This window comes from Passer domesticus, chromosome 5 (genome assembly GCF_036417665.1).
Source record: "Passer domesticus isolate bPasDom1 chromosome 5, bPasDom1.hap1, whole genome shotgun sequence".
In the NCBI taxonomy this organism is placed as follows: domain Eukaryota; kingdom Metazoa; phylum Chordata; class Aves; order Passeriformes; family Passeridae; genus Passer; species Passer domesticus.
In genome coordinates, this window is record NC_087478.1 from 75,959,724 (window position 1) to 75,972,170 (window position 12,447).

Consider the following 12,447-nt stretch of genomic DNA (forward strand, 5'->3'; position numbering starts at 1 on the left):
ATTTTCTTCTTGTATGTACCTCACAGCTGCTCCTTCACACTCATCTCCTCCAATGACCTCAGAAAAGCACAAACCAGCCTGCTCAGCCATTCTCTATCCCAGCTCCCACAAAACTCAGCTTCCCTAACATCTCCCTGAAATTTCAGTGTCAGCTTAGAGGAATAATGGCTGAAATTGGTAACCTGAATCTTTTCAGCCCAAAATTCTCAGTGCTGAACCCCCCACTTTTCTTCTGTAACTTTGTCTCTAACAGCTCCTCCCACTCTTTAAACCTTCCCCAAAATAACTGTACTTTTTCACTTTTTTTCCCCCCCCAGTTGCACTTTGAGGGCATCTTGTTCTTTTGCATTCACACAAGCACAGGTTACATGAGGTCCTTCTTAAGGCACCACCTCTGTCCTTGTTAGTGACAGCCTAAAACTGTATCACTAATGAGGGTCTTCCTGCAAGTGCATCTTCGTTGGTCTGTCCTTTCTCCCCCTCTTTTCCCAGTGCTCCCTCCTTTCTCTGAACCCCTTCATCAGCTTCCTCTAGTCTGACACTGAGTCAGGGTTTATTACACTGAGGTCTTTCAGTAATTCTGGTTATTATTTTCCTACTTTTTTCCATATATTCTTATGCATTTCGTCACACTCTGCATTAGTCTGTGTCTTTTCTTTAACAAAAAAAAATCATCCACCCAATCAAGAAAAAGCTCACTGTAGAAATTTTCAATCTTTTCTCTCGTAGAGAAAATTAGTCTTGTAAAAAAAAACATATTTGGTGATCTAATTTCCATTAGCAGACAAAATAGCTTTGATGTTCTGGCCATTTCTCCTGAAACAGTACAACAGAATGAAGCATGCTTCTTGTTTCTTTTACCAATGTATTTATGATTTATTATAAAATAAATGTATTCTTTCCTATATAGGCAGTAAAAAGACATAAAACGTATGTATAAAAATATTTTAAATATGCTGCATGGATCCCAGTGGCATATGTGATCATCCTGCATGATGGTCCAGGTATGCTCTCCCAGAAGTGCATAAATTGATTTTTCAACCAGCTGGAACATTGTAATTGCAGAGATTCCTGAAAACCCTTCTGTTACTGCCCTAGTTGGGCATTTGCTCTGCTGGAGTTGCTGTGTTCCACACAGTTCTGATGTCCCTGTAACTTAGTGGGATAACCACTAAAACTTTCTGATACTGTCTATGCCCTTTGGGTTTTTCCTCCCTTACACAAACCCTTCCCTTTCCTTAAAACAGGGCCTTTGTGAATTCTCATGGACTAGGATCCCATCTGATTTGTCTTGAAAGCTTCCCAGAACTTTTTAAGGAAACACCTAACACTCTGATTATTAATAATAATAATAATAAAAATTATATTATGATGAGAGCAGCAGAACTGCTGCTGGCAGAATTATTTGCAATCCTAATATCACACAGACAACGTGCTGTCCTGAACCTCTGCCCCTCCAGGTAATTTCAGCTGGGGGGTTGTTTTGATTTTCCTTTTCCAATTCTGCTGTAGGCAGTTTTCTTTGCAGCTTCCATCCATTAATCTCAAAGTACTTTTACATAGAGGAATTAATTAAGAGTCTTACACACAAGAATTAATTAAACAGTAGTAGGCATGTTTTATCATCTCCATGTTGCACAGGGGGAACTGAGGTGAAGAAAGAGTTGCCCAATTCTTTCACAGAGCTGGGAATACACTTGGGCATGCACCATATCTTCTCAACTCAGTGTATAAGAATATCCTTTCTCTCTTTACAATGTGAGGCAAATAATCCAGTTTACCAAGTAAAATACTACTGACACACAGTCCTGCTCTTCAAAATGGGAACCCTTCCCTCAGGCAAATACCTTGGCCAGTCGAATTTCCAAACACATCCTTCTTTCTTATTTCAGACAGAAAGAAGCACACGGCACGAAAAGCAAACTACTGTAACTCCCCTGAGATCTGATAACATTTATACTCTGCTAAAGAAATGCCCCAATAACTGAAATCTGTAATCTTATCCTGTTTTAACAGACTCTCCCTTTTTCTCAGCATTCACATGTATACTTCTGTTTGATCAAGAAAGAAATAGAAACCTAATGACTTGGGATTTTTATCTACAGTTCATAAAACCTTTGCAGAGCTGACATTGTGCTATCCTGCTTCTGAAATGCACCAGTGCCACCTTCAGACCACGGGAAATAGGGATTTTTCACAGCCCTCCTTATGAAAGCTGCAGTGATTTTTTTTTTTCCCCAGGACAAGTCCTGCTGAAGCACATGTATGAACCTGAGCAGAATCTGCATGTTCACATTCCAAAGCACAAGGGTTCACTGGGAACAAGAGTCTTTCTTTTCATAAATAAACATTAATAAAGAGCAATCAAATGCTACTTTTTAATACCTGGCAGGAGGATTCCAGTGTATTCTCCTGCCACTGCCTGGGCAGCTCCCATTGGGCAGAGCAACACATCAGCTGGGATCTGCTCCTGCCCTCCTCCCTAACATCATTTGCCAACTGCTCCTGGTTACATTAGGTTCCTCATCATTTTAAAACTAAGCCATTTGCATTTTTAGTTAGGGCTAGTTCTGAAAAAAAAATTAAAATACTTCCCAAATTAAAGAATAGGCCTCTGGTATTTTGCATAAAAAAATTATCTGTGATATTAGTTCAAATTACACATATTGGACTGAAGAATATGAAATCAACACTGGCTTGGAAATAAAGGTAGGAATTAATTACTTTAATGAATTTCTGTGACCCTGTCCTACAGTTAGTTGAAAGAAGAAAGTAGGCAGAAAACACTACTCACCCACTGTCATACCATCCATGTAACGCTTGATGATATCAAATGAATCTCTTAAATTTCCTTCCGTAATGTCAAATATGATATCTGCCTGGTTGGCCGGATATGTAGGTGTGATGGCACGAAGAAAAATAATCTCTGCAAGTAAAGAGTATCACAGAATGCACTGACAAGTATTTGAAAACATCACTGAAGAATCCAACAGAATTTGATCCAAAATGACTTGTCCTCAAAGTTGGTGGAAGATATTACCCTCCCTTACCACTCCCAGTTCGTCCTTTAAAATGGAAAAGCACAAGATCTAAGGGAAGCAAGGATTTGGATAGATTGGCTTTCTCCTCCTGTTTTCACCATCCAAGGGCCCTGAAGCCAAAACGCTCTTACTTTTCAAATCAAAAAATACTGCTCTGAAGAAGCCAATCAGATTTCCAGCATGTACCCAAAGAGGACAACACCAAGGATCTACAGGCTGGGCTGAGGAAGGGGCCAAACAGACAAACCTCTCCACTCTGATTCCCCATGGCAGATACACAAAGTATTGCCATTTCAAATTAAAGAGTCCTTTGGAGTACTGGAGATCTTTAGGTTTAAAAAGAAAAGTGAGACTATTTTCAAGTCCCTTGTGAGGAATGGAGGTATTATTACTCTCATTATTATCCTCACTCTACAGATGATGAAACCAGACTTGGAGCTGTAAGAATTCACCTGAGGCCATGCACTGAATTACAGTTTACATCTTCTGGGCTTCAGGAGTAATCTCAGATCACTAGGTCTCATCTCTTATTAAAATATGAGGATGGACTAATGAGGAAGCATCCTGGGCCAAATCCTTAGCTCTGCTGCCAGTACACCTGGTGGAGCTGAAGGGGTATGTATGGGAGCAGAAGTGGCCATGGGGCATTCCTCCATTCCCTGTGAAGCAGGGCCAGCCAAGGCCTGAAACAGAACCTACAGGAGCTCTGCATCAGTGGTTAAATTGTTCCTGTCTGGGCAAGGACTGGGATGTCTTTTTCTCCACTCCTGCCTGGTGCAGAAGGGAAGAGTCAGCTTTGGCTTTCATTTAGGACAACCTTCAGAAACAGCCAGGCTGAGACTTTGGGTGCATCAGAAATGAGGATTTAAGACCTTTAGAAACCCCTCCAAAATAAGCTTTCTTACCTCCATACCCTTCTCTCTGTGTCTGTGCCACTTAGTAAAGTGCTGAGAGCAGCAGGACTGCAGGCAGTCATCCACTGATGGATGCATTGCCAGAAAATCCATACAAATGGCAAGGAGCAAAAACTGGCTCTTGATCTGTAAGTTTTTAGTTTTTATGTGAGCTAAGAAAGTGAGTGAAAAGTGAGTGTGAAACTGCAGGACTTAAAAACTTGAAAGTACTGCAGATGACAGCCCCTCAGTTGGGTGCTTTTTGAAATTCTTGTCTTAAAAACTTTCTGCCCAGTCTTTGCAATTTTCCTTCCTTTAATCTATAATGAACAACACTTTGTTCACAGGTCAAAAATCAGCCAATCATCATATACTCAATGTAATTTATTTTGTGATTCATGTCTGCATGTAAGGTTTTTATTCTTGGAACAAGTCACCTGTCAGTAGCAAATAACAGGTCATAGACAGATGAGAGAAATATATTTAGTACCTTGTTCTTACAGCAAAATCTACAAACAAGAGAAGAAAATATGTCATGGGGCATATGTCTATTGTGTGAGTACATGTGGTACATGGGAATTCAGAGTCAATATTTCCTGGGAAGCAGTATGGGTTAGAGCTCAGAATGACTTTCTTTCCTCGATAAAATTAAAACTCCTGGGTATCGAAGGTTTTAATTAAATGAATGGTAAACTATAATTTGGAGCTGTGCAAACATTTACTGCACCGGTAGTGAGTCTGGCTTTAGGCAAGGGTTTCCAGTGCAGGTTTTATATGCTGCAGACTATTAAATGGAACAAGGAACAAACCACTTACCTTCAGGTCTTGTAAACTCTCTGAACGTGGGCAGTGAAATGACAGTGTGGGAAATTGTGTGGACAGGATCCAGCAGACAGGTGACATCATTTGGTCGACAAGACTTAATGCAACGGATGGTATCTGTCTTTTCTAGTCTGACACTAAGAGAAACCAAAAAGAGATTCATATATAGACTGAATATTAAATACTTTGTGTTTTGCAATCTAAGGAGCCATAAAGAGTAGTTGATGTAAGTGTTGATTCTTCACCACAAAATTAGAGAAATGCAGTTCATCAGAACTTGGGGACCCCTGAAGAACTTGGTTTGGCTCAGAGTTAAAACCCCCTCAAACCCAGTTCTTCAAGCCAGGCATGTGAAAACAAAGAGTGCCCAAGATGCCATGCAATGTCCTTTCCCAAGGACAAACAAGACCAAGCAGTGAGACCCACACCCTCTCAGCTGGCCTGCTCCCAGCAATTGCAGTGGAGCCACTTCTACTGGCACAAGCCTTTTTTACTCAAGTCATATGAAGCAGACAGAATTGTTTCTGTTTTAGAAACCTGGCACAACTATGTAAAGGGCCAACTTTCATGATTTTCAGTGTAGCAAGGGCCAGAAGAGCCTCTTTTAAGTCTTTTTTTCACACCCTCCCTTTCCATCTGAAAGAACTGAGAAAACAGAGAGAATGGAAACTGGGGGGAGAAAAAATTAACCACATTATTTAAAATCTCAAAGGTTGAATTCTGAGCTTGGGGAAATGGTAAGGATCATTTCATATTCCATCTCAAGCAGCTGCTCATTCGGCCTTGAAAGTCTATTAAAAGTTAAATGACTTCTCACCCTTGTCCACTAGAGTGAATTCAAAGTCACTTACAGTTCAAGAACTTCACACAATGCCCACTCTGTCTTCATGAGAGATGAAAGGGCTATGCTGGGACTTCAAATGTGACTAAGCCCCACAAATGATCTCAACTTTGACCTGCCCATTTCTACATATTTCTAAGTGGAAAAAGAAAATGCTGCAGTGTCAGAGAGGGAGGAATTAAAAGATTAAAAGTAAGGAAAAATTACTGAGTTAAAGGGAAACCAAAAAAGGAAGATTTATTTTGTTCTAAAAACAAACCATTCTTGCTCCTTTCAAAATGTTTTATCCCAGCCCACACCTACAAAACATTTTTTTCAGATGTTCAAAGGGACTTTATGGCTCTATTTATAATCAATATATCAGTAATTTCCTTACATATTCCCAATTCTGCTCATCAAAAAAAATTAAGCCGAGCATGATGATACAGTATGAAGTTAAATAAGGGGAAAACAGAAATCAACATCAAGGAACTCATGCTTCAGCTGATGTGAACTGGCACAGTCCATGGGGAGGCAACAGAGCTGAGTTAATAAACACCAGCTGAGCCTGATATTTACACCTTGTACTTGATGTTTTGAGACTGGACAGGAGATACAGGCCAGAAGATGTGGCCTGTTCCCTTTTGCTTCCCACCATTATCTGTGTACAAAATCTTGTCATGTCCTAGACACCTCACTTACAGTAAGTTGTAATTATTCTTTTGGGACACTATTGCAGATTAAGTACTGTTAGAATACATAGAATATCCTGAACTACTGTATTTAGATAATAGAATTTGTATGCAGAAAACATTGTGATGGGAGTGTCTCAGGCATTCAGTAGTGGTCTCCTTTTGCTTCCTCCTGGGAATTAAAGGGAGCTTTACTCTCAACTTCAGCTGGAACAAAAGGCAAATACAAGGATTTCTGAAATACTCTGCCAATAAAGCCATAATTTAGTGAAAGATGAAGTCCTAAATAAGACTTGCATTCATAGTTCTCACGTGTGGAATAAAGCCTTCTGACATGACTTTAGTACAGATCAGAGGATCTCAATGATCACAAGTGATTTTTGTTAGCTCTCATCTAAACTGAGTTTTTAGATCCATCCAGCTCAAAACCACACTTGTGACAGATAGATGTCTGTGTCAGCTCTATTTCTTTGCACCTTTTGTCACTCCTCTTACAAATTCCACTAACTTTTGGGGTTTTTTTGCATGCTCTGTCTACACTGCTAAACTGGAATTTGTTCTTTCATTATACTCACTCTCTGTTCACCTTTCTTTTGCTATCCCTGCTAATTGCCTCAAGTGGAGTTGATAACACTTTGTTCTCTCATTGCTTCATCTTTTGGACATCTCTGAACTGAAGTAACTTCTTTCACAACTAACATCTATCTCAAATCCTGATATTTGCTATAAATTATATGCTCTGTTCTCATAATACTTAATAATTTTATCCTTACACATCATCTTTGCATTTCATCTTCTGATTAGCTGATATTTTCCATTTTGCTCATGTTCTCCTACAGTGGGGACTATGACTGGCAAAAGTTTCTTCCTCAGTGATGAGAACTTTTTTATTTGTACCTTTCCTTCAAGCTTTCTGCCTCTAGCACAAATTACAGCTTTGGAGATCCTCTTCCCTCTGGGCATTTTCATTTAAAGAGAAGAAAGTTAAGAAACAGCTCAGCTGCTCTGATTATTTCCTGAGTATAATATTTTCATTCTTCTAAGGTTCTGGTATGACTCTTTTCATATTGTCTCTTAGATTCAGTCAATAATTCTTTGGACCAGGAGCTGTGATTTAATTATCATTTGGAAAATATAAATAGCACTATGGAATTACCTACATGCTCCTTAAAGTCCCAGTGACACTGCAGTATTCAAGCATCTAACACAGTGGAAGGTGAGCTTTGTGCTCTTGAATTCCTTGCTAAATACAATTAATGTGGCAGCATTTTACAACACTGAAGGCCCTGTTCTCAAACTCCCTTCTTTTCCTACCAAAAATATATATATTAATGTTTGCAAAAATGAAGTTTATTTTGGAATATTTATCCTACTTCATTATGGCCTCATAAGAAAGTGGTAGTTAGAGAGTATTTACATATATGTAAATACTGTGGCAGAATATTATATTTATATTAACCCCACTAGCTCAAGTATCATGGAGTTGTGCTCTCAGTATTTAAACCTGGGACTCTCTCCCCACTGGCAACTTCTGGCACCTTTATAAGGATGTGTCAACAGGCTTATTAAAGCCTGACATTCCTTATGAGACCTGAACTCCTGTCAGCCAGCTGTGATAAACTTTGCCTTGGGGAACATGCAATACCCTGGCAGAGTGCTGCAATCCTGCCCTGATCCAGGGCTTGGCCGAGGATGAGCCTGGGAGCCTGCAGCTTCCAGCTAGTGGAGTCATTCCCTGTGCTCAGATGATTAAGGATCATAATCTTGTTTTAGAAGGCTCCCAGTTTCCAGCCTTGTACCCTGACTGTGCTGTCAGCACTTACATAGTGAGATATTTTTTCTATAGGTGCATTCACATGGATTATTCCCCATTCTTCTGTGGAATGACTGTTCTGCCTTTCTAATGAGCAGCAGAGATAAGTGAGCCCAGGGTAGTATAGAACATTAATTTTTGGATCATATCTCTGGGAGTGAGCTTTTAATATTTATCAGCACAAGGACTCTGTGTAATAAATAAATCCTCTTCCAGCTCAGAAAACAAAAGAGTTCCAAAGATATTCCAGTTGTATTGTTCTTGACTGCTTAGAAGTAAACAAAGAAAGTCAAAGCAAAGGAAGAAAGATTTGGATATTGGAATTCTGGCTGACTTTTCAGAACACTTATGATTTGGTGTGATGGTAGTTGTGGATAAAGTCTTTACTGGTCAAAATTTATCAGCTTTAATATGAAAGCTAGAGAGACAAAAGTGTTATGAGACAAATCAAATATCTTTTTCAAATGTTCCTGTAGATGGGAATGTTTCAGGATACAGCTTGTGAAAGAGAAAGGAGCTCTCTGCTATTAGCTGAATGCTGTTATGAAGTTCATTGCTGTTCTGCTGTCATCAGTTTTTCCATTCAGCAAAAACTCCACAGAAAGAAAGATGAAATGTCTCTCAAATAAATGTTCTTTAGAGGAGATTAGCTTTTGTACCATCCTTAGAAGCTAGAACTGGGATCTGTACCTGGTGGAAATCAGCATTAGCTCACGGGATACAACAGAGCAACAATAAATAGGACAGCTTGAGAATCTGGCTGCAACTTTTATACTGACCCATGTGCTGGGGCACCTCAGGGGTCCTAAGGGTCCAAGTTATGCCTTTTTAACAGATTTTCATAAAATGCACACTATTTGCTGCATAAGTGATGGAATTTTTGAGAGATGTCTCACTTGAGACAGTTCAAAATATGTACCTATTTTCTTTGGAAAATTTAGACCTAAATCTATATAACTGTGTATGATCAGTTGACTCCCCTACTGTGTGAAGTAAATTAATGGCTTTCAGTCCTCAGTATGCTCAGGTAATGAACTCTTAGACACCAACTTCTGCTTTGTATTATGATGCAGAGTATACAGAAGAATCTCCACAAATTAAGATGTTCAGGTATAGGGGAAAGTGGAAAACTGTAATGATGATGGCAAACAAAATGCAAGTGCAGCATGCAACAGATGAACTAAAACTTTATTAAAATTGAGGGGAAAAAAAAGCTACTCTTAGAAGAGAAAGAGTAGCCAATGATGACTGTTAAGTGAGGGATCAAAGCTGTGCAGAGACAAAGATAAAAAGCTTGGCAATAAATGTGTTGACAGTTCCGTGGCGGGAAAGTCGCATTTGAATTGTCAGAAGAAGGTCTCTGGGCTCTGTGATTGGACGCTGCATGACCACAAGGCCACTGTGGTTGTTCACTTTTTTTGTGGTGAAAAACCCCTCCTGGTTCCCGCTGATGATGGACAGCTGAATTTTATCCCCAGGGACAGCATTGGAAGGACCCATGCGGAAAATGTCGGTGGGTACTTGAATGTTGGTGGGAAAAGAGAGGTGATAGTAGGTTATTCTCAGAGGCAGGCTCTGGCACTCCTTATTTTCATTACAAGGCAAGCGCTCACAGCGACTGCAAGAAAAGTGAGAACACAAGACAAGAGGAAGATTAGCGCACGTGTAGCGAGTGGGAGGGAGAGAAAGGGCAGTGGGGGTGGGAAAAGATCCTGCATCCACTCTTCAGCCTGGCACCTCACTCATACTGCAAAGGGATATGAACTCAATGAGGATGAACTGGAGCTGGAGCTTTGGGAGAAGCGTTGCCATTGTCAGGAGTGTTGCCCTTGCTCTGCACGCACAGATGGATCAAGTCAGGCACCTCAGCAGGGGTGAGAGTTTGTTTTCATTTACGTCAGTCAAGCTCCCCTGGGAGAACACTGCCACTGTTTTCCCCTCCAAGTTTTATTCTTTTGCTGGTTGGACATATGTTCAATAAAGGAAGAGATTCTAAATGCTAAGGGAGTGTGTCTTACTTGGGATGTCTGGCTGTATTTTAAGACTGAGTGAAGTATTCTGAAAACCATGAATGTCCAAGGAGTTAGTCTCTGAAGAACCTTTTCCTGTTGATATGTCACAAGTATTGCTATCTATGGCAGTCTAACACCCATCTAGGCAAGCCCTGAAAACAAGATCCAATGGCCTGATGTCTCCAGCATGTGTCCTACACATTCAGTCTCCTCCTACATAGCCCTAAGTCATGGAAACTATTCTGGTGAGAGAGGAGTTTGCCCTCTGCTCCTTCATTCCCTCAGTCACAGTGAAAAATCCAGAGCACTAGCAGGAGACCACCCCTACAGGCTGACAACAAACCTTTGCATTAGCAGCCACAATCTTCATGCTTTCTGCTCCAGAGAAAAGAGAACTTTGCCCAGAAAATATGGTAGAAAGCTGTGGGCATCCAAGTCACTGCTGTTTAAGAGTGTTATAGTTTATGAACATGTTAATGAAGATCTGACATCATGGTACCTGGTGGGTTTGAGAAATGTCTAAAGGATTGCTTACTGGGTAAGTCTGTATGCATTTCAGATTAAAGATATGCCCAAATCACCACACAGGTACCCAAATATCCTTTCAGGCAGGTGTGTGGAAGTAAAGGTAGACAACAACGACCTCAGCTGGATGATGACTTTGCAAAATTTCATCATGATCAGGTTGAGCATTTAGCTCCAAACTTGCCTCATGCAAAACTATGAATCAATTAAATTATATGCAAGAGTCTCCCCACTCCAAGCAGTACTTGCTCCACCGGTTGAAATTTTGGAACCTAAACAATTTCTTTCCTTACCAAGAAATGCTCTAGCATGAAAGCATGGTTTGTTTCTTACCACCTCAAGGAAATCTGAGTGTCCATTATTTTATTCTGACATGACTTTGAGCTCCTATCAGCAGTATCTGCTACCAACAGAGCTGTGGTTCATGAGCAAGCCCCACTTTGTTGCCAACGCACAGTGATCTGAATTCCAGGAACTTCTCATCATATGCAAAATCAGCATTTTCAAGAAGACTAATTAAAAGTACCCTCAGTTCTTCAATTAACGTGTTGCATGTTTTCTTTTAATACTACCTGCAAACAAAAGTGGTTCCTTGAAGCAATTCTTTGAAGATTTGAATGCATTCTTAGTTTTATTCATGTGTTTAAAGATCATGCACAAGTCCTCACAGGATGGCCAGCTAATTAGGTGTGGATACTCTTGAAGTATTTTCAGGTATGGAGAGCTCTGCATTCTTTTCTGAAACGTCATTAATAACTCCACTAAGGAGAAAGACTTGGTATTGTTAAAATCATGAGGCTACTTGGTTTTGCTGAAATCATGGAGCAAGTTGAGACAGTTAATTCCTTAGCTGGAAATATTTTCTTTAAGTTCAACTTCTTAGAAGCATGTACATGCTTATGAGCACTTACACTCTCATAAAAATGCTCTCCCTTATTATTTTATAAAAGTAAAACACATTTTTAAATTATGGCCAGAATTTTTTAAGAGAACAAAAACTCAAAGCTTCCAGCTTTTGAAGAAAAAGGACGCTCTGTGGATTCAGAAAGTTATTTGTGAAGATAGATGTGCCTGCAGCTAGGACTAAAATTATTCAAAATTCATCATCTTTTATCTCATGCTTTGGTGGTATGCACTGCACACTGCACTGTAGGTTCAGTTAATGTGCAGTAATTGTTCCATCAAATAACCACAGAGGAGAGATAGCAAATATTATTGCTTTCAAGAACCAGAGTTCATGCTGGGGTCACACACCCCAAAGGTGAGAAACAAAGAGCATTTCAGCCCTGGTGTGCTCTCCAGACTTCAGCGGGCAGCAGGAAACCACTTGGTGGGGAATGCAACAAGGGAGCAGCCCAAGCCCTGTGGCTCCTTGGGACAGGGGAGCTGCCTGCAGAGCTCCTGGGTCCTGCCACTGCACTGAGAGCCACGAGACAGAGCCAAGGGACCCAGCAGGAGAGGGGAGAGCTGAGGAGGCAGAAAGTGCCACCAGAGAAAACCAGCCCAGAGCCCGGGGGCAGTTTTGTATGTCTTTGCAAAACTCTGAAATCAGGTGCAGGGGCTACAGAAGTAAGTGTATACTGCTGCTAAATGCTTATTCCTGATTTTGAACCTAGTTATTTTAGCTCACTTTCTACTCTGTTCTATTATGTTTATTTATGTGGCTGAAATATTGGTTTCAAAGAATTACCCCCAGTTTGAATTTCATGTACCAAACACTGATAAATGAAAACTACCAAAACTAGAGGGATTCCATTTGTAGATAATAAATACAACATTTTGTAACAGGAAAACAAGGAGAAAAATATTTTGTGCCTTCCTTCACATTA

The 12,447-nt window shown here is 40.2% G+C and overlaps 1 protein-coding gene across 4 annotated transcripts in view; it reads right to left on the reverse strand.

The window, feature by feature from the left end:
• Positions 1 to 12,447, reverse strand: part of FBLN1 (fibulin 1) — a 76,018-nt gene that overhangs the window by 15,145 nt on the left and 48,426 nt on the right. For 2 of the 4 annotated variants that reach the window (XM_064421151.1, XM_064421153.1), the window contains 2 exons: positions 4,751 to 4,893; positions 2,795 to 2,926 (listed from right to left, as the gene is read on the reverse strand). In XM_064421151.1, the coding sequence (XP_064277221.1) occupies positions 2,795 to 2,926; positions 4,751 to 4,893 (275 nt within the window). Of the gene's footprint in view, positions 1 to 2,794; positions 2,927 to 4,750; positions 4,894 to 9,251; positions 9,700 to 12,447 lie in introns of those variants that run through there. The other 2 variants (XM_064421152.1, XM_064421154.1) reach the window with 1 other exon arrangement.